Source organism: Oncorhynchus mykiss, chromosome 17, assembly GCF_057628025.1.
Source record: "Oncorhynchus mykiss isolate SJ-2025 chromosome 17, ASM5762802v1, whole genome shotgun sequence".
In the NCBI taxonomy this organism is placed as follows: Eukaryota; Metazoa; Chordata; class Actinopteri; order Salmoniformes; family Salmonidae; genus Oncorhynchus; species Oncorhynchus mykiss.
This window is the reverse complement of record NC_143038.1, coordinates 19,500,380-19,524,090: the sequence shown is the minus strand read 5'-3', so window position 1 is coordinate 19,524,090 and position 23,711 is coordinate 19,500,380. Positions and strand designations below refer to the sequence as shown.

At 40.5% G+C, this 23,711-nt stretch overlaps 1 protein-coding gene across 2 annotated transcripts in view; it reads right to left on the bottom strand.

The window, feature by feature from the left end:
- Positions 1-10,200: 10,200 nt before the first annotated feature.
- LOC110493905 (TOX high mobility group box family member 2) overlaps positions 10,201-23,711 on the bottom strand; it is a 141,347-nt gene continuing 127,836 nt past the window's right edge. For both annotated transcript variants that reach the window (XM_021568495.3, XM_021568497.3), the window contains 4 exons: positions 21,614-21,694; positions 15,323-15,721; positions 14,703-14,839; positions 10,201-12,037 (listed from right to left, as the gene is read on the bottom strand). In XM_021568495.3, the coding sequence (XP_021424170.1) occupies positions 11,995-12,037; positions 14,703-14,839; positions 15,323-15,721; positions 21,614-21,694 (660 nt within the window). In that variant the 3' untranslated portion in view covers positions 10,201-11,994. The remainder of the gene's footprint in view (positions 12,038-14,702; positions 14,840-15,322; positions 15,722-21,613; positions 21,695-23,711) is intronic.

The window sequence follows — 23,711 nt, the reverse complement described above, 5'->3', positions numbered from 1 at the left end:
TTGATTTTGTCCAAAGTAACCATTAGCAAAATTAGGTAAATTGATAAACACACTTTCTTTAACCTCAAAATACCTTCTTTTTTTTTCACTGTTGGTTAGAGCCTGATTTGATTTGATTTGAAGTCCGCTTGTTTTGACATCACATTGTTGTTTTTAGCTGTATAGGTTTTGTATTTTGGATGTTTTCAGTGTATTTTGAATGCTTTCAGACAATGGGCCCCCCCAAAAAAAGTGGCCACTAAAATTACAAAAAGTTGACTTGAGTTAACCGGTTAACTCTGACAGCGCAATTTTTTTCTTTGGGCTTCTTCCAACGATCACTGACCAACGTATGAAGAAGAGAAATGTGTGCCTGCAGAAGTAACACTCAAAATGGTTCAGAAATAAGACATGATCATTTTAAAAACACTTGAATTATTTTATTCAGGCAGACTAAATTACCTTTTTTACAGAATGACATTATAGAATTAGAGATTCCATACGTGGATACATTGCTACTGCAACATGTTAACACCACCATTTCACATGTGAGGATAATAACACTATTTCACCACCACGTGTTAAACTTGCAATTCCACATGTGAAAGGTAGATTTTCACATGTGGATGTTTCTTACATGGGAAACTGCAACTTTGATTGTCACATGTGAATGGATTTCAGACGTGAACTTACTATCCCATGTGTGATATTGAGATTTTCTTACACATTAAACTGCAAATGTGATTTTTACCTGTGATGGTTCATTACATGTAAAAATGCAATTCCATATGTGAAAGTGACATTTTCACGTGGAGTTTTCTTAGATATGAAACTGCAAATTTCACGTGCAACTGAGATTCACATGTAAGGTGAAAACATGTTTTTCCTCTCACGTGAGAAGGGGTTGTTAACCTGTGAACTCTAAATTTAATGCAAGTGAATAAATGTTTTTTACATGAATTTTAAGCTCAACATGTGATTTTCACATGTGAAACTGCTAATTTGACATGTCGCTACGCCTCTGCGTTGGAATTCCCATTTAGGAACAAGATCACCAAACAATATGGTGGATTTGAAGCTTCTAAACCCCCTGATGGGTGGGATTATCATATCCTGTCAATCATCAAACTCTCCTTTCCCCATATCGATGCTTCTATTGGACTAAATCAGCCTAGATAGGATTGGTAGGACACCCACTTTGGGATTATAAAATCTGATTCCTGCTATGAATATCAAACAATTTAGCTCCCCTTAAAGCTGTAAAGTGACTAAGGGGAAACCCTATTTTGGACTGTAAGAGCCAAAGTATAAGCTTTGAGTAGAGGCGATTCTTGGCCCAATTTGTGGATACAGCTGTCTCAGTCCCACAGTATCCCACTCAGTGAAGTCCTCCTGTCTGCTGCAGCGTGAAGTGTTCATCCTCTATTTGCAGTTACAGTACAGTGCACCAGACTTGGCCCAAGAGCCTAGCAACAGCCCCTCCATTTTGGCTTCAAGCCCATTCTCAGCAGTACAGACCCGGGCCATAAGGTGTCTCTGGATCTCTAAGTCAGTTTGAGCAAACTGTAAGAAGGGGTATTTTTGCTCTTTCTACAAAGGAGGTTTCAACGCTAGCAGTTCCCAAGTTGTAAGACTTTCTCGTGTACCCTTTGTAAGCATGGTATTACCTGGTTTAGTTTGATTGGCATTAATGACATTGCCTTGGGTTGATTCTTAATCCAACCCTCTTTTACCTCATTGCCTTTTAAGTCCAAACACAACCTCTGGCTTTCTTTGATATATGTGACACTGAATGAAGAAACTTTTGAGTGGAAGCACTGTCACTTATAGATAGAGAAGGAAATAGGGAGAGAGGGGGGAGTAGAACACGAGAAAGAGAATGGCCATGAAATATGAATATCGCATTGAATTTTCTAACTTTCTTAGAAAAAGGACTCCAGGTTAGAACAATTACCGGAAGAGCAGAAAACACATATAATGCAATAGCACACTTCCTCTCTTCAAACAAGCCGAGGCAAAAGACAACGGACACAACAAGCCAAACAATACAATCTATGTTGTCCTTTCCAACTGTCCTTTAGTCAATGTTGAACCCAATAGAGCTTTACAAAAGCTTACCTTTACCTTCTAACAGTTTACCAAAAATATTGCTTCGCTGTATTGAACAAGATGCAACCCAAAGCAATGATCAAATATTTTTTATTTGCGCCAATCAAAAGTACATCAATATTTGCAGTCATGTCAATACATCATGCTTTTTACTACAAATATGTTCACAAACTGGATCAAAGACATATTCCTCCTGAACATTTTCAAAATCTGCCACAGGGTCTAAAATATATGTATGGGTGATATTGCTCAAATAGTGTAGCTCAAAGCTTAGTAAGTGTTTAAAATTACTACAAAAAAACCTGTTCCAACTTCACTTGTTCTAATTTGAGTTTATCCACGGCCATATCTGTGGTGAACATAAAAAGTTCCCTCACAGAAATAACACGATCCTACTTTCACAGTACACAATGTGATGAGAAGATAGTTATGTCTGCGGTTCTCCATTTGAGTCATCCTCAAGGGGAGAGTTAGCAACAACTGAGAACAAGAAAGAACAGTGGTGCTATTCTTTTTCTGCTCACACTAAGTGAGCACAGTGGTTTCTCTGCTTGGATGTGGGTTTATGCAGCCCGCAGCAAAATGAAACAGAGTTAATAAACGAAAGAGTACTTCTTGTCAGTCAAGTCTTTACTGGCCACCAATTGTTCAATGTTCTCAACCACCACCACAGTTTTCATATAGAATGAACGCGACAGTTCAACGTTCCATGCCGTTTTTGTGTCAGTCAAAAAGGATCCCTTAGAGATCTATCAAAAAGGTTGACACGACCAAAATATTTCAGTCTGACCACCTAATGTTGATATCACTGATTGCCATATCTACTTACTTTTTTAACTTTGCATTATTGGGACAGGGCTCGTAAGTAAGAATTTCAAAGTCAAATCTACACCTGTTGTATTCAGCGCACGTGACAAATACAGTTTGATTTGAAATTACAGACTTGATCATAACAGCCATAGAGGCTAAGAACAAAGTAGTAAAGTGAAGTAAAGACGTCCCTGTGTTGCCATTCCCATTCAGGAACAAGATCATCAAACACTATGGGGGATTTGAACTGTTAACTATGAATTACACTTTTAAAAATTCCTCAGAAAGGAATGTGGAATGTGTCTAGCCGGCTAGCGCTGACTTGAGGGTCCTGTTCAGATACTCTTAAAATGCATCCTTCCTTCCTCAGAGTGATCACTGATCTGACATGACAGGATTAGGCTAGTGTTGGATTGATTTCACTAATTATGCCTTATCAGATCAGTGATTACCTCAAGCAATGGGAGAAAAAAAGGGTGCATTTGAAGAGTGTTAGAACAGGGCCAATGTACAGTGCCAGTCAAAAGTTTGGGCACACCTACTCATTCAAGGGTTTTTCTTTATCTTTACTATTTTCTACATTGTAGAATAATGGTGAAGACATCAAAACTATGAAATAACACATGTGGAATCATGTAGTAACCAAAAAAGTGTTAAACAAATCAAAATATATTTTGAGTAGCCACCCTTTGCCTTGATGACAGCTTTGCACACTCTTAGCATTCTCTCAACCAGATTCATGAGGTAGTCACCTGGAATGCATTTCAATTAACAGGTGTGCCTTGTTAAAAGTCCATTTGTGGAATTTCTTCCCTTCTTAATCCGTTTGAGCCAATCAGTTGTGTTATGACATGGTAGTGATGGTATACAGAAGATAGCTGCATTTGGTAAAAGACCAAGTCCATATTATGGCAAAGTCCATATTATGGCAAGAACAGCACAAATAAGCAAAGAGAAATGACAGTCCATCATTACTTTAAGAGGATATTAGGATAAGTTCATTAGAGATACCAGCCTCAGAAATTGCAGCCCAAATAAATGCTTCACTGTCACGTTCTGACCTTAGTTCCTTTGTTATGTCTTTGTTTTAGGTTGGTCAGGGCGTGAGTTGGGGTGGGTAGTCTATGTTTTGTTTTCTATGTGTTTGGCCTAGTATGGTTCTCAATCAGAGGCAGGTGTCGTTTGTTGTCTCTGATTGAGAATGATACTTAGGTAGCCTGTTTTCCCCATTTTAGTTGTGGGTGATTGTTTTCTGTTTAGGTTGTTTTCCCTGACAGAACTGTATGCTTTCGTTTTCTCCATTTTGTCATTTTGTTTGAGTGTTTTTTTGTGAACATTAAATATGAACAATTTCCACGCTGCGCTTTGGTCTCATTCCAAAGACACTCGCTACATTCACAGAGTTCAAGTATGTCAATGTCAGTGATTTATTTAGAATTCAAGGCACACTTAACCAGCATGGCTAACACAGCATTCTACAGCGACACGCCATCCCATCTGGCTGGTGCTTAGTGGGACTATCATTTGTTTTTCAACAGGACAATGACCCAACACACCTCCAGGCTGTGTAAGGGCTATTTGACCAAGAAGGAGAGTGATGGATTGCTGTATCAGATGACCTGGCCTCCACAATCCCTCGACCTCAACCAAATTGAGATGGTTTAGGATGAGTTTGACCGCAGAGTGAAGGAAAAGCAGCCAACAAGTGCTCAGCATATGTGGGAACTCCTTCAAGACTGTTGGAAAAGCATTCCTCATGAAGCTGGTTGAGAGAATGCCAAGAGTGTGCAAAGCTTTCATCAAGGCATCACTACTTTGAAGAATCTAAAATCAAAAGTATATTGGATTTGTTTAACAGTTTTTGGGTTACTGCATGATTCCAAATGTGTTATTTCATAGTTTTGATGTCTTCACTATTATTCTACAATGTAGAAAATAGTATAAATAAAGAAAAACCCTTGAATGAGTAGGTGTCCAAACTTTTGACTGGTACTGTATAAATCATACTTTGCCATTGTAGAGGATGACTGGGCAGACAAACATTTTACTACGGTTCACCAGGTCCTGCAGCAGCTTGATGAGGCGAACTGTGCTCTCAAACCTGGGAACACACCAGCAATATCTGGATCATCATATTTATGTATTTATTGATACATTATAATGAAGCAATATATGGATCGTGCTCCTCAATATAGCAATGGATACAGCCCTTAGTCCTGATTCTTCAGTATATATTATAACAATGGAATATGTTGATTGTACTCCTGAATAAAGTAATATCTAAATTGACTTACAGTATAACAGTAGGCCTATATGGATCATACTCCTCAATTTCAATATACAGTGGGGCAAAAAAGTATTTAGTCAGCCACCAATTGTGCAAGTTCTCCCACTTAAAAAGATGAGAGGCCTGTAATTTTCATCATAGGTACACTTCAACTATGACAGACAAAATGAGAAAAAATCCAGAAAATAACTTTGTAGGATTTTTTAATTAATTTATTTGCAAATTATGGTGGAAAATAAGTATTTGGTCAATAACAAATGTTTATCTCAATACTTTGTTATGTTATACCCTTTGTTGGCAATGACAGAGGTCAAACGTTTTCTGTAAGTCTTCATGAGGTTTTCACACACTGTTGCTGGTATTTTGGCCCATTCCTCCATGCAGATCTCCTCTAGAGCAGTGATGTTTTGGGGCTGTTGCTGGGCAACACGGACTTTCAACTCCCTCCAAAGATTTTCTATGGGGTTGAGATCTGGAGACTGGCTAGGCCACTCCAGGACCTTGAAATGCTTCTTACGAACCCACCCCTTTGGTGCCCGGGCGATGTGTTTGGGATCATTGTCATGCTGAAAGACCCAGCCACGTTTCATCTTCAATGCCCTTGCTGATGGAAGGAGGTTTTCACTCAAAATCTCATGATACATGGCCCCATTCATTCTTTCCTTTACACGGATCAGTCCATTTGCAGAAAAACAGCCCCAAAGCATGATGTTTCCACCCCCATGCTTCACAGTAGGTATGGTGTTCTTTGGATGCAACTCAGCATTCTTTGTCCTCCAAACACGACAAGTTGAGTTTTTACCAAAAAGTTATATTTTGGTTTCATCTGACCATATGACATTCTCCCAATCTTCTTCTGGATCATCCAAATGCTCTCTAGCAAACTTCAGACGGGCCTGGACATGTACTGGCTTAAGCAGGGGGACACGTCTGGCACGTCTGCAGGATTTGAATCCCTGTTGGCGTAGTGTGTTACTGATGGTAGGCTTTGTTACTTTGGTCCCAGCTCTCTGCAGGTCATTCACTAGGTCCCCCCATGTGGTTCTGGGGTTTTTGCTCACCGTTCTTGTGATCATTTTGACCCCACGGGGTGAGATCTTGCGTGGAGCCCCAGATCGAGGGAGATTATCAGTGGTCTTGTATGTCTTCCATTTCCTAATAATTGCTCCCACAGTTGATTTCTTCAAACCGAGCTGCTTACCTATTGCAGAGTCAGTCTTCCCAGCCTGGTGCAGGTCTACAATTTTATTTCTGGTGTCCTTTGACAGCTCTTTGGTCTTGGCCATAGTTGAGTTTGGAGTGTGACTGTTTGAGGTTGTGGACAGGTGTCTTTTATACTGTTAACAAGTTCAAACAGGTGCCATTAATACAGGTAACGAGTGGAGGACAGAGGAGCCTCTTAAAGAAGAAGTTACAGGTCTGTGAGAGCCAGGATTCTTGCTTGTTTGTAGGTGACCAAATACTTATTTTCCACCATAATTTGCAAATAAATTCATAAAAAATCATAGAATGTGATTTTCTGTATTTTTTTTTCTCATTCTGTCTGTCATAGTTGAAGTGTACCTATGATGAAAATACAGGCCTCTCTCATCTTTTTAAGTGGGAGAATTTGCACAATTGGTGGCTGACTAAATTATTTTTTGCCCCGCTGTAACTACCTTGATCTATTAGCAATACATTGCCATTTATCTATTAAATCAAAGCAATACCTACATGAATCATACTCCTCAATATAGCAATATATCTTGTAGCAAGCGAAAAAGAACAGGTGCAAATGGAAATAAGACATTTTTGCTGCCCCAATAGCCAGCCCCCAAGAGTGATGCTACACAAAGAGTGCCTTCAGAAAGTATTTACACTGCTCGATGTATTCCACATTTTGTTGCGTTACAGCATGAATTCTAAATGGATGAACATTTTCTCACCCATATACACACAATACGTGGGGCGGCATGTAGCCTAGTGGTTTGAGCGTTGGACTAGTAAACGAAAGGTTGCAAGATTGAATCCCCGAGCTGACGAGGTAACCCACTGTTTCTAGGCTGCCATTGAAAATAAGAATTTGTTCTTAACTGACTTGCCTGGTTAAAATAATAAAAATAGCCCATAATGACAAAGTGAGAAAAAAATAATTGGGAAATGTTTGCAAATGTATTGAGAAGGAAATACAGAAATATATTCATTTCCTGAAGTTGTAAAATGGCGGCTATTTCGATGTGGAATAAACATCATAAATGGTATCCCCACTCAATGGGAAGAGTCAAAAGGCCTGTAGTTCATTCATACATCCATTGATCATGAACTATATCAATGTATGTTATGTGTTCATGATTTCCTTTGTTAAGGCCATAACTATAGTACATTTGCAGAGCTGCGAAAGGTATTCAGCTGTCAGGAAAAACAAAAAAGAGAAAAAGCCACAAATCAAACAAGAGACTAAAAGAGACATAAAGATGTACATTTTATGAGGTTGTGTTATCAAGATCTTAAAGAGCTTCTTAAATACTGGTAATTTGAAAGCAACGGTAATATTCAGCACACTGCTCTGGTGATCAGTCATAGAGAGAAGTTCAGTCTCACCTGAAGTTTCAGAATCTGTCTTAGGGGCATTTAGCATCAGAAACATGGCACCTTGCCATATTCTTAGATAATTCTGTCACAATACTGCACATATCCTTTCATTTACAGTCAACCTGATAGTGGGTTGGGAAAATAATCTGTATGATCAAAATTTTTCCCATTATTGTTATGATAGAATACAATAAATACACATACAGTATATCAAAGGGACATTTTTGATATTACGCATTTTATCATATATATAACATTGACTGTATGATAACCTCACATATTTTTCACTGCCTGGTCTCGACACATTTTTTGTAATAACTGCATTTCTACAAAAAAAATGCTGTAAATGCAAGTTGCACGGGCACTTTTAGGAATCATTTCATACTGTTGAATCTCCAAACACCAAACAGATTAAATGAACACAAAGTGAAACCCTGTTCTTGTCAAAACCGCCTACATTTCCTGTTCTCGCTCTAACACAGAACCAAAGTTGCAACTGACAAGTTTTTTTGTCAGGTGGCCATGTGATTTTGAAGGCCGCACCTAACACTGACCTTCTACTTTCTAACTCTCCACTGAGGCTCACTAGCTAGGCACCCTCTCATGTGGTCGGGTGAGCTAAAAATGTTGACTTGGAATCCAGAGTTGGTACGTTACGCGACCACAAGAGAGCAAATGAAAAAAAAAAAGGTGTTTGTCAGAAAAAAAGAGGGTTTGACGCTTTCCACCAAGGCCCCCACCATGGTGGAAAAGTTTCCATTGTGATCTAACAGATTGTCTCCGTGTAGACGGCTCCAAACAAAGGCCACACCAGTGTCCACCTCAAATGTCACACACCCCTGTGCCTGATTTAACAGCTAATTTATATCCTAGTATGGACACCGTGCATCTGGTCACTACCAATCTAAACAGACCTCAACAAACAGAGAACGTAATCAAATCAAATCAACTGTTATTTGTCAAACGCTTCGAATACAACAGACCTTACAGTGAAATGCTTACTTACAACCATGTAGTTTTAAGAAAATACTTACAAAAAGTAAGAAATAAAAGTAACAAATAATTAAAGAGCACCAGTAAAATAACAATAGCTAATATCAATATTCAATTTCACCTACTGTATCTCTGCACCCGTATTCATAAAGTGTCTCAGAGTGCGGATCTAGGATCAGGTTCTCCCTTTTATTCAGTTTGATTTAAAGGGCAAAACTGATCCTAGATCAGCAATCCTACTGAAAATCTTTGGGCTGCTGTCCTGGCCCTTTGTGAATACAGGCCCAGGTCCTTTGTACTTGATATGGAAAAGCAAAGCTTTTAATTGTATGGTTACAAGTGTTTTGACTTTTTTTCAATTTCTTCTACAGTAAATTGTATTTTTCATTTGACTTTTTCCTTGTGAGATTGAATTTGTGAAAGACAATAGGATTATGGGACCTGACGAAATTGTCAAATTGAGGCTGGCGGCTCAGTATTTACTGTTTAGTTTACTACGGTGCACAGAATGACCATGGAGAGTAGTATGCGTCAAGGTGGAGAAACTGTCAAATGAAGAAAGGCCATTGTAACTGCAAGGAAAGGGAAAATGATGTCAATTTAAACATTGCACAGAGGAGCCATCACCCCAACCTTCCCAAACATTGTGTTCACACACACACGCACACGCACACACACACACACGCACACGCACACACACACACACACACACACACAAAAGAAAGACACCAATGTGGCTGTGCCAAAAAAAACTCCATTATCTGGTATTCCATTAAGAATGTATGACTGATTTTCATATAATGTGTGTCATATCACGAAGTGGCAGTCCACGTTTTCCAATTGTTCAATAATGATCTATTTGCCAATTCAATACTGCAAGAGAGAGAGGGAGATGCCAGCCGCAAATGAATAAAACATAAAATGGTGTGGTCGTGACAGTTCCCTTGAACAGCTCCCCACTCTCGTCTCTCTGGAAGACTTGTGTGCAATTGGGGTAAAATCTGTGTTTTGGATGGATGCCTGAGTTTGTGTACAGTACGTACGCCATGCATTTCTCTGTTCTCTTTAGCTCTGACTTGACGCCCACCACACCGTGCACCACTTTCACATAGCAGCAAAGCAAATTCAAGCCTGCATCTGTTCATGGTTACGGAGATAGTTTTAGGACAACGTTCAGATTGGGCCGGTGTTGGTGTTAGCTCTAGCGACGACAGCTAATTAGTAAAGCCATGGCATTTGATTTGAGTCCAGCCATAAGACTAAAATTAAGTATAGGAAACATATGGAATGTTCTGGGTTGGAAACAAAAGAGAGATATTATGGAAGCATAAATGCCTTGTTTTAGGACATTGTCCAAGGGTTAAGTGGATGCCATTTTAGATGGGATACTTTACCGAAAGGGAAGAAAATAGAAGGTTTTGTGCTGTAAAAAAAGAGTCGGTGAAAGCCTGTTTCTCTTTGAACGTTTTTTTTATTTATTTATTATGTAGATTTGAAATAAAATAAGCATTGTGACACAAAATAATGTCGCCCGGCGAGGAAAGAAAGAACCAGCATATAAATGTAAAAAAAAAAAATAATACAAACAAAAACAACTATCATCATCATCATCATCATCAAACCAAACATAAAAACAATGCAATTTGAATGAAATGAACCTCCATTGTATGAAGCAAAAAAATGATCTCATGTTCTTTCGTAAATAAGAAACCTGTCATAGCTGATGGGCAACTTGCAAAACAAGTTTTAAAATAATTATCATTACTGGCTTTACAAATAAAATAACTACAATTGGCAGGTTTAAATGTTAATATATTTCAATTACAACAAAAAAGGAAATGATGCTACAGTGAAAATAAGAACATATATCTTTGTCATCAAACGCATTAATATTTATCACAAAACTTAAAGATGAGATCAACACAATAGAACACCTAAGAAGCTACTAGAAACCCACTGTTATGTTTCTGTGACATAACCATTAACATATAGCATTTTTAGTATACCTCTTTATGTTGAGTGGCTGAAAATTGACAATTAACATGACCAGGTGAATTAAAAATAAAATCAACAAAGACAGTGGCCAAAAATGTTTGAGGCAACACTGTTCACCTGTGAGTGTATGTGTCTACATCTCGCTCTTTCTTGTTCCCTTTTTCTCTCCCTTTCTGTCTCTTTTCTCTCTCTCTCTCTCTCTCTCTCGCTCTTTCCATTGAATGATCTGCGGGACCCATACTCTGTATTCGGTTTTTAGATTGAACTTTATTGGGAAAAATCACACCAGTGAGCACAGATTTAATGCAAGATCGAGTGTGTGAAGTACTCCTCTGAAATCCACCTGCACAGGCTGTTAAAATTCACAATACACACACGCACAGACCCACATGCATGTGCGCACGTCGTACGCACAGTCGCATACACATCCACACACACACACAGGCACACAATATTTTTTTTTTTATACAAACCAATGACTTACAGGTAATATTAAAGAAGAAGAAAAAAGACATCTGGACTTCGAATTCCCAATTTGATCCCATAAAAGTGATATTTACAATCACACTGTGACAGCTTGGTAAACCTCCATGGGTCTTTCATATTACAAAAAAAGAATTTATGTAATTATCCCCCCCCCCCCCCCCCCCGTCGTCACTTTGTATTAATATAAGTCACAGACCCTAAAGCAAAGCTACAGTAACATCAAGGCCTGTGTGCTGAAACCTACCAGAAGAGTATTTTCCCTACAGTACAGGGACTGTTATTGACAAAAGCAAATGTAGCAAGCAAGAAATAAATAAAAACAATAACAAGAAAACTAAACAAAATCAATTTAAATATGATTAAAAGGAGACGAAGGAGAAGAAGAAGGCTTTTTGCTCTTCTTATTCCAATTAAAGCTCAGTTTAGTCCCTGAGGGGGACTATTCTCATGGTAGTTCACTTTTTTTTAAACTTTGAGACAAAGATGAGTGCTCTAGAATCAGGCGCGAAAGGAAAAATGCCTGGACATTTGTAAGTGCTTTGCGTAAAAAGTTTTAAAAAAAAGAGAGGGATCGCTAGTAGTCGTCAGAATTGCACAGATCCTTCTAAAAAACCCAAATTACATTGACAAAAAAAAGGTTGAGTTTTGGTGGTGGTAGGGGTGGGTGGGTTGCGAGGGATGGGTCGGGGAGGTGGTGTGTGTGGTTGGGGGGTGTTGAGGGCTGACTCCCTGGTGTCTTTTCTTGTTGACGGCGGCCTCCAGCTTCAAGTGAGGTAGAGTGGCTTGTCTCTAGCTATCATGCTGCCACTGAAAACGAGAAGAGAGGGAGATGGTGAGAAGAGACGGAATAGGAAATAAAATTAAAAAAACACAGACTCAGAGAGGTGATACTACTTACTCCCCCCCAAAAACCTGCAGATAGAAAACCTTAAAATGCTTCCCCTTTGAAGTACAGTAGGGACAGCTGTCAAACTAATATTAAAGAAATAAAGCTTGTCCTGTGATTGTCGGAGTACACTCCAAACAGATGTTCCTAACAGAAGTTTCAATGATTATTCAGTGTCATAGCAGAAAAATGTACACTGAATAAATTGACAGACATCTCAAAAGAAACAATAGAGAAAGTATAATACGTGAATAATACATGTTCAATAAACTCAGCAAAAAAAAGAAACGTCCTCTCGCTGTCAACTGCGTTAATTTTCAGCAAACTTAACACGTGTAAATATTTGTATGAACATAACAAGATTTAGCAACTAAGACATAAACGGAACAAGTTCCACAGACATGTGACTAACAGAAATGGAATAACGTGTCCCTGAACAAAAGGGGAGGGGGTCAAAATTAAAAGTAACAGTCAATATCTGGTGTGGCCACCAGCTGCATTAAGTACTGCAGTACATTTCCTCCTCATGGACTGCACCAGGTTTGCCTGGTCTTGCTGTGAGATGTTACCCCACTCTTCCACTAAGGCACTTGCAAGTTCCCAGACATTTCTGGGGGTGAATTTCACTAGCCCTCACCTTCTGATCCAACAGATCCCAAACTTACTTAATCCGACCATCACCCCTGCTGAGACAAAACTCGTCAGTGAAGAGCACTTTTTGCCAGTCCTGTCGGGTCCAGCGATGGTGGGTTTGTATCCATAGGCGACATTGTTGACGGTGATGTCTGGTGAGGACCTGCCTTACAACAGGCCTACAAGGCCTCAGTCCAGCCTCTCTCAGCCTATTGCGGACAGTCTGAGGACTGATGGAGGGATTGTGCATTCCTTGTGTAACTCGGGCAGTTGTTGTTGCCATCCTGTACCTGTCCCGCAGGTGCGATGTTTGGATGTACCGATCCTGTGCAGGTGTTGTTACACGTGGTCTGCCACTGCGAGGACGATCAGCTGTCCGTCCTGTCTCCCTGTAGCACTGTCTTAGGACTCCCACAGTACGGACATTGCAATTTATTGCCCAGGCCACATCTGCAGCCCTCATGCATCCTTGCAGCATGCCTAAGGCATGTTCACGCAGATGAGCAGGGACCCTGGGCATCTTTCTTTTGGTGTTTTTCAGAGTCAGTAGAAAGGCCTCTTTAGTGTCCTAACTGTGACCTTAATTGCCTACCGTCTGTAAGCTGTTAGTGTCTTAACGGCCGTTCCACAGGTGCATGTTCATTAATTGTTTATGGTTCATTTAACAAGCATGGGAAACAGTGTTTTAACCCTTTACAATGAAGATCTGTTTTATTTGGATTTTTACAAATTATCTTTGAAAGATAGGACCCTGAAAAAGGGACGTTTCTTGTTTTGCTGAGTTTAGTAATATTGATTCAATAGTATACTGAACAAAAATATAAATGCCACATGCAGCAATATGAAAGATTTACAGAGTTACAGTTCATATAAGGATATCAGTCAATTTAAACAAATTGCGGTTGGTCTGCGGTTGTGAGGCCCGTTGGACGCACTGCCAAATTCTCTAAAATGACGTTGGAGGTGGCTTATGCTAGAGAAATTAACATTAATTTCTCTGGCAATAGCTCTGGTGGACATTCCTGCAGTCAGCATGCCAATTGCACACTCCCTCAAAACTTGAGACATCTGTGGCATTGTGTTGTGACAAAACAGCACATTTTACAGTGGCTTTTTATTGTCCCCAGCACAAGGTGTACCAGTGTAATGACCATGCTGTTTAATCAGCTTCTTGATAGGGCACACCTGTCAGGTGGATGGATTATCTTGGCAAAGGAGAAATGCTCACTAACAGGGACGTAAACAAATGTGTGCACAACATTTGAGAGAAATAAGCTTTTTGTGGGTATTGAATATTTCTGGGATCTTTTATTTCAGCTCATGAGACCAACAATTTACATGTTGCGTTTATATTTTTGTTCATTCAAAGGTGATATATGGAGGCCTCAGAGGTTGTTTCAGCATATTAAGTAGCACAACTATGTGTACTTATCTAAGGTTTACTCAGTAGAATCAACAATATTTTTATTTAGTTGACTAAGCCAGCGTTATGTACTAAAGCGTTGAATTTTTAAGGGGCACATGAGTCGTATCAAACGCACTTTCATATGCAGTAGATAGCTGAGCCAACATTGAGGACTGAAATGGTGCAAAGTAAATTCAAAGATATAGGCCTACAAAGTGCCGTAGTCTCAATTTTAAAAAAATGTATTAACATTTGAGCCAGCATTAAATAATAAAACTGTGTATTCAAGGGCATTCAACAAAGTCCTTTCATTTGAACAGTTAAGCTAACATAAAATAATACTATCTCTGACAGTTTATCGGATATAGGTTAAGCCAAGTACTGGACTAAAGAATCATTCTGAATGGAAAATCTCCATTGAAATAATTTATTGGTCCTGACCTAGCCTTAATTCGGGTCAGGGAAACTTGCCCTATTCTAAGTTATAAACAGTATTGGAATTAACAATAAATTCCTATACAAAGCCGATACTGGTCTGGGCTGCTCACCTGCAGTGGTTGCCACCGCACTCCCTATCGCAGTATTCACTGTCCCAATCGTGGCTTTGTCTACCCCCAGGGTTGGGGGCCGCCGGGGACTGGGAACCCACACTTTTCTGGTACTCAGACTGTAGGTGGGAGAATCCCTATAGGAGACGGGGAGAGAGAGGCCATAGCATTAGTTTTAGTTTCTGACAACTTATACTGGCCATATGGAGAGGGGACAATGCTAGAGAAAAGTAGGGGGAGGGGATGGAGAGAGAGAGGGAGAGAGGTTTGCTCTTTACTTATGGTCCGAATGCCAAATTCTGTTACATTTTAATTTTAGATTAGTCGAATTGCTAATTGGTTTGGCAACATAGTACCTCAAGGGAGCCAATAACATGTACAGTACATTTGAATTTAAAAGAGAGAGGAGTAGGAGGGAGAGAGAGAGGAGAATAAAGAGAGGCAGGAAGAGAGTTTTATTAAACATAATCTGGGTAGAATGTATACATTTTTTTGGGGCCCATACTGTTCACACTAGCATATACTACAAAGTAAGCATGTCCACTATTCCTTCAAATAATTTAGTGCACTAGTGATATGTGATATGCTGGTGATATTGGCACTCTCCGAGTCACACTAACCTGCTGTCCAGGAGGTGGTGAGTGAAGGGAGGCCTGGAGTCCCATCTGGTGGGAGATGATTGGCTGGGACTGGCCGTGCTGCATGCGGATTGGCTGGTTGAGGAGGGAGCTCTGGTGCAGGGAGAGCTGTTGGTGCAGGGGTGGGCTGATCTGGAAGGAGGAGGGGGGAGAGGCACTAATGCTGGGCAGCATCTGGGACTGGCTGAGGGTCCGGGAAAGTGCATGACGCGGTGCCCCAGCGTAGCTCTGCAGGTCCGACAGGGGGAAGCCCCCCGGCCCCAGACTGTACGGGGAGGAGGGCTGGGGTGGCACACTGTACAGGGGCGGATTGGGGGGCATCATGTGGGAGGAAGGCTGGCTCGTCTGGGCACCTTTTGTCTCCACCGGGTCATTGTAGGTCTGAGGGCGGAGGGGAAGACAAAGGGGACAAAAAGTACAGTTAATATAACTATACAGTACTGACATACGCTGAGTTTACAAACATTAGGAACACCTGCTTTTTCCATGACATGGGCTGACCAGGTGAATCCAGGTGAAGGCTATGATCCCTTATTGATGTCACTTGTTAAATCCACTTCAATCAGTGTAGATGAAGGGGAGGAGCCAGGTTAAAGAAGGATTTTTAAGCTTTGAGACAATTGAGACATGGATTGTGTTTGTGTGCTATTCAGAGGGTGAATGGGCAAGACAAAAGATTTAAATCAAATCAAATCTTATTTGTCACAGTTGCAGATGTTAATGCGAGTGTAGCGAAATGCTTGTGCTTCTAGTTCCGACAATGCAGTAATAACCAACAAGTAATCTAACTAACAATTCCAAAACTACTGTCTTATACACAGTGTAAGGGGATAAAGAATATGTACATAAGGATATATGAATGAGTGATGGTACAGAGCAGCATAGGCAGGATACAGTAGATGGTATCGAGTACAGTATATACATGAGGTGAGTATGTAAACAAAGTGGCATAGTTAAAGTGGCTAGTGATACATGTATTACATAAGGATGCAGTCGATGATATAGAGTACAGTATATACGTATGCATATGAGATGAATAATGTAGGGTAAGTAACGTTATATAAGGTAGCATTGTTTAAAGTGGCTAGTGATATATTTACATCATTTCCCATCAATTCCCATTATTAAAGTGGCTGGAGTTGAGTCAGTGTCAGTGTCAGTATGTTGGCAGCAGCCACTCAATGTTTGTGGTGGCTGTTTAACAGTCTGATGGCCTTGAGATAGAAGCTGTTTTTCAGTCTCTCGGTCCCAGCTTTGATGCACCTGTACTGCCCTCGCCTTCTGGATGATAGCGGGGTGAACAGGCAGTGGCTCGTGTGGTTGATGTCCTTGATGATCTTTATGGCCTTCCTGTAACATCGGGTGGTGTAGGTGTCCTGGAGGGCAGGTAGTTTGCCCCCGGTGATGCGTTGTGCAGACCTCACTACCCTCTGGAGAGCCTTACGGTTGTGGGCGGAGCAGTTGCCGTACCAGGCGGTGATACAGCCCGCCAGGATGCTCTCGATTGTGCATCTGTAGAAGTTTGTGAGTGCTTTTGGTGACAAACCGAATTTCTTCAGCCTCCTGAGGTTGAAGAGGCGCTGCTGCGCCTTCTTCACAATGCTGTCTGTGTGAGTGGACCAATTCAGTTTGTCTGTGATGTGTATGCCGAGGAACTTAAAACTTGCTACCCTCTCCACTACTGTTCCATCGATGTGGATAGGGGGGTGTTCCCTCTGCTGTTTCCTGAAGTCCACAATCATCTCCTTAGTTTTGTTGACGTTGAGTGTGAGGTTATTTGGCTTTTTTTAAGTGTATATTGAGAACATATATTACACACTATATAATTTATAACACCACTAGGTTTGTGGACAGAGGGAGAAAAAGGAAAGTTCAGATGATATAATATATTGTGCAATTAATTTATATTGCTGAAATACACTGTATCTTAATGCAAATATATTACACAACTCATTTATATTGGTGAGATACAGTTATGTCAACGCAAATATAGTAACCAGTTCATTATACAACTAAAACACTATATTGGTAGAACATATGAATATGTCATACATTCAGGTCCCTCTATGTGAGAATCATGTTGTTCGGTTCATTTCAGCCTGGGAGTCGTATCCACTGATGTACGTGCTTTATTTCATTCGACTTTCCATCCTTTCATAGACTTTCAATGGCAATATATATGTATACATTGCTGTGGTATGAAATATGTCCAGGCCCTCTTGTTAGCTGTCACAGTTGTTGACGTGATCTATCGCCGTCTGCTATTTGGTAATGGCGTACATATATTGAAAAGAGCCAGAGAAATAATCAATGGAAAGATGGATAGATGAGTAAAGATGAGAGAGATACACTGCAGGGTCAAGTGGAAAATGAAATGATGAAGAATGAACTATACTACTCTATACTATACTACCATACTATACTTGTACTGCAATATACTAATCTATCGCTATTCCATGAACAACAGGAGATGATTATTTGTTCACATATTGAAATGTGATACTCCCACCTTAAAGGGACAAGGTAAGGAAACCAATATGTCATTTTGTAATTTGGGTGAACTATCCCTTCATGTGTCCCTTGGTGGGTTGAAAAGCAGAAAACACCACTTTGACTTTTTGAATGAATGAAACTCATTAACTTGGGGCTTTTCACTGTAGCCATCAAGCTCCATTTGTGTGCGAGTACCTTTTCCACCAACATAGATTATCAGCGTGCGTCACAAACAAAATGGCAACAGGTGCACGCCAAACGCACGGAGCACGTGACTCGTCCAGAACGGCACTCTGTCGACTTCCAATTACCTTCAATTTCTCTCTCCTTGATTCCCACTTCCTTTGAAAAGACTCTCTCGTCAGCAATTAAAACACACTATTTAAAGAGGACTCCCTTTGAATGGCTAGATGTACTATGTGTCTTGTTCTGAGTGGTTGTGATTGCATAGTAGATTTGCAGTTTTTTCTCTGTTTTAATTTCTTTTAAATGCCTGCCAATCTGCTAACGCATCAATCAAGCCTCTGAATATGAGATTTGTCAGAAATAAATATTTAATTACGAAAACGAGCGATGAGAATGGCCTTTATTAAAGGGAAAAAAAAACCTTCACAGGGAAAGAAAGAGGTTGATGAATAATCTGTTCATGCCTTAATCAAGGCACTTGTTTTGGGCTTGTAAGCCTTGGAGGAAGTGTGAGGCAATGGGGACCGGTGGGAGGGTGTTTAACATGGTAATGCAATTTGGGTTTGTGTGAAAGGAAAACAATGGAGTGAAGACATGGAAATTGAGAAAATAGGTGCTTGGCACTCAGACTGGCACATGACAAATATTAGTATATCATGATTCAATCCTGTATTAGGCATTTAACCTGGTTCTGAATATGTATATCAGGGTTGATCTACTACATTGGATTCATAGTGTAATTTTACAAGCTTGAACATTTGGAAAACATGGACATTAATTGATTCTCAGACGTTGTCTGAAGTCTATATATTAGAATACATGGTCAAGTTTTAGATATTTAAATATATAGAGGAAAGAAGAAAGGTTTGCACCATTGAGAGCATCTTGACTGGCTGCATCACCGCTTGGTACGGTAACTGCAAGGCACCAGACCGCAAGGCGCTACAGAGGGTAGTGAGTACCGCCCGGGACTGGGGCTGAGCTCCCTGCCATCCAGGACCGCTATGCCAGGCGGTGTCAGAGGAAGGCCCCCAAAAAATGTCAATGACTCCAGCCACCCAAACCATAGACTGTTCTCTTCGCTACCGCAAGGCAAGTGGTACCACAGCACCAAGTCTGGAACCAACAGGGCCCTGGACAGCTTCTACCCCCCCAAGCCATAAGACTGCTAAACAAGACTGCTAAATAGCTAATCAAATGGCTACCTGGACTACCTGCATTGACCCTTTTTTGCTCTCTTGCTCTCTTGCACTGACTCTATGCACACACACACTGGACTCTACTCACACATACTTACACTGACATCTCACACACACACTACATACTGACTAAGTAGCACTGACATCATCTTTGAGGAAGTGGTAATGAGGTGACCCATAATGATTGTAATTGAGATCAGCTGTGCGGGTGAATTTAATGCGTTCTGATGGTTTAACGAGACATCAGCTGGCGATAATCTAGTGCCATCGATGTTTGCAATACACCCCTTGTTATTTGAGTGTATTCCAATACATTCTGTAGGCTAGCCATTAGCCTGTCCATTTAAACATAATGAAAGGTGTGAAAAGCGATATTAGGCTACTGCGTTTCCCTGGCTGAGTTGATGAGTTGATTTGGGCCATCAATTGATTGACAGATGTAGACCTACTGTAAAACGATAAACTTTCCTGCAGTGTGGATGCTAGCCAACATTTTATAGTTAGGTTAACGTACAATTTTTCAATTTAGTTAGGCTATGGTGTTTGGTGTGGATTGAAAGCCTGTATTGTGTGGCTTTAATATTTCATTTCGTAAAGCTGTCAAGATGTTTATGCATTTGAGCCTATCCAAAGACGATTTCATTGAGCTGAGACACTTTTCTCTGATGTGTAAATTACCAGACTATTCGTTTTACTTCTTGGAATCATTGAAATAAATGGAATTAACTTGTGGGCCTAATGGACTGCGTTTAGACAAGCAGCCCAATTCCGATGTTACTTTTTCACTAATTGGTATTTTGATCAATCCGATCAGCTCTGAAAAAGATCTGATGTGAAAAGATTGGATGTTGGTCAAAATACCAATTAGTGTAAAAGTTATCAGAATTGGGCTGCCTGTCTAAACATAGCCATTTAGGCTCAGGCTTGTCACTAGATTGCCCAGCATTGGGTATGAACTCTTGAGGCTCGACACCAGCGCACACTGCTTAGACCAATGCGCTACGGTACACAATACTCAGCAAGCACTAAGAATGCAATGAATACTGATGATACATAGGCATACTTTTTGTTTTTGTTTCTTAAGCCTTCCCTAAACCATGGCCCGCCCTTAACCTTAACCATTTGGAATTAATGCCTAAACTGTTTTTTTTTGGTTTTAACCCTGTAACAATGCAGAATTAACACTGTGACCACACACATTTAATAGGTCAAAAGCAAACATTCATCCAGGAGTCTAAGGGCAGTGGGGCCAGATTCAAACCCATGCTGACTCTGGCATATCTGTCAGGGTAAACAGCTGTAACCGCTGGGCCACACAGGCACTGAGGTAACCAATAATTAATTCTGCTTATTGCTTGCCTTCAACATATAATAAATCAATTCATCTAACAAACAGATTTTTCCCAACAAGGGAAAGGATACCTAGTCAGTTGTACAACAGAATGCCTCTTACACATTTAACCCAACCCCTCTGAATCAGAGAGGTGCGGGGGGGGGGGGGGGGGGCTGCCTTAATCATCATTGGACTAACTGCCTTGTTCAGGGGCAGAACAACCAATTTTTTTACCTTGTTAGCTCAGGGATTCGATCCAGCAACCTTTCAGTTAATGGCCCAATACTCTAACCACTAGGATATCTGCCACCCCACACAAATATGTACATTTATTATAATCCACATAAGAAGTCACACGAGACGCTCTGTAGCCTGCACGTAGCCTATAGAAGGTACAATGCATTGTATACAAACACCGCCTCCAGCTGCCCCCTGGTGGCGATTCTAAATATATTTTTTAATCCTCCTGCTTCAGGATTATTTTCCTCCCACTGCAGGATTATTTTTCTCCTGCAACGAAAGGGGTCAAATTTTGATCCAACCTCTGTATCAAATCTCATCTCCAACAACCCAGGATATAGTCAAAGAAACAATCCTCTGGCAGCCCACACATTTGTTTCTCATTCAAAAACAGACACAACTAGGTGGCACCATGCTAGGTAATTCCCACTTCTGCCTCCACATACGCAAGCATGAACACACACAGGTACACACACACACAAACAAGCACACACACATACATACATGCATACAGTACTTAAGAACACACACATACTGTATACACCCTCACTCTCTCCCACACAGACACACACACACAACACAAACACACCTTTCATCCCTCCCTCACTCGCTGTGTTGCAAATAACACGGGCAAATAAAGGAGTGTGTGTGTGTTTGGGCCCTAATTTTCACTGTTCTCTTCGGAGCACACACACACCCAATCCTCAAACGGCACCGCACGGAGATCCTCCCCTGGGATGAGAGAGGAATTCTCTATCTAATTTATCATCCCTTATATCGCCGCTGACCCATGTATATCAGAGATATGACCTCCGCCGTTACCTTGGAAACCAGACTGGCTCGGTACGCAGCCAGGGCTTTCAGGTACTCCTTCTTGGCAGCCTCTGTTTTCCTCTTGTAGCCCTGCGAGATACAACCAGAAACAAAGCAGTGGTCAGTGATAAGGCACTTGGGCTAGGCTAGGCATTTTACATTATGTTTTAGTCATTTAGCAGATGGTCCTTTTTAGGCTAGGCATTTTATATCACATAAATGTAATTTAGCGGACATTCTTTTTTTTAAAGGCTAAGGCTAAAAGCCATGGGGTCCTGTTCAGGAGGGTGTTACAGATAGAAATGCATAGGTTGAATAGAGGATTTTGTCAGTTCTATTCGTTATATTTCTATCTGCACTGTTCTGAACATTTTGCCACACTGAATTTAACCCCTGGTCCCGTCCCAAACTAGAAAACACCATCATTTACTCCATGATATGGTTCACATAATGTCAATGCCATGTGAACCACTGGAAAAAAAAAACATAAACATGATATCATCCCATTCAGTTTTGTGTCGGTTTTCCCACAGTCATTGAAAATGTGAGGTGTTTAGAGTGAGAGGTATGATGAAATTAAGGTAGAGAGCCAGACTTTAAAAAACACTATTCTGCATTTTGCCTCTCTGTCTTTGCCTCCATTAAAGCACACACACATTGCTAAATCAGAGTTGATGTCCCATCAAAGCATCAAGACGAGATGAAAATTCCAAACAGCATTAGCACGAGGCAATAGGGATCCGCCGAACGAACCTCAAATGATGCGTTCAGAAGGGCAATTCAAGTTAATGTAATAGGGTGTCAGTCATGTGCGGTTGCTAGCGTTTGCTGAGGCTGAGACTGAGGCCCCCGTTCCTTTTTGATGGTAAGAAAACAAGTGCCAAGTCCATCCCTCGATTGATAAGAAAGTCCTTGACTACGTCCCAAATGGCACCCCATTTCCTACACAGTGCACTACTTTTGACCAGAGCCATATGGGCCACCCTATGGGCCCGGGTCAAAAGTAGTGCACTACGTAGGGAATAAGGTTCCATTTGGGACGCATACATCAGATTTGGGCTTCTCTTGGGAGTTCTTCTACACAACAGACTGCATGAGCAGATCGAGGATAATTAAAGTTCTCTTCATAGAGCCCCTCTGTGGTCTTAAAGACAGGTCATTCTCTTTGAAAGAGATGGGCTAGAATTACCATTAGGTATTCATGCGTTGCAAATGTACATAGACAAGACAGAAATGCACATATGGGCACGCTCACATGTACACACTGAAAGGCGCAGACACAGGCATCCCATATGAAAATCTCAGTTTTTTTTCTTCTTAAATTTCCTGTGAAACCATATGTTAAATTGTATTAAATTAAGAGTTCACATGTTAACACCACCTTTTCACATGTGAGGAGAATAACATGTTTTTACATCACATGTGATTTGCAGATTCAAATGTTAAAAACTATCAGATGTGAAAATGTCCCTTTTACATGTGGAATTGCAAGTTCAAATGTGACAATCACGTTGGCTCGCGAGCTAATATTACGTGTATGATCTGTGGAGTAATATTAATTGTATCTCAGAGCTATTTGCGTTGCTAGTTATAGTTTAATGTTAGCTATTCATGCAGGGTAGTAACGTCATAAATTGGGATTATGGTTAATTGTTTAGCTAGCTAGCTACATGTCTAAACAAAAGACTCTACTATGTGAATAACCATTTCACTACACCTTCTGTATCCTGTGCATGTGACAAATATGTGTTTACCAGAGACAGTAATGTGAAGAACATGACCTGCACCAAAGTCAAATTAGGATATAACGTTAGGCCAATGAGACAGTCCAAGTTCTAAAATGCTTTGGTAGAATGCACTGTGTCATGTAAAAGAGAAATATCCGCATGAGCTCAGCCATCCACATAAAGAGGCGCACAAGCAGTTATTGGACTGAGAACATTTTCATGCTGTAATTTTTTTTTTACAACATGACGTCCCAACCAGAACACAATCAGAATGATTGGGAACTATTTCACGCTTGGAAGATTTTTTTACATGACACTCTGCTTTTATTTCATCACACTCACAACCGTAAGCTATTTTCTATAATTGGCTCACCATTAAC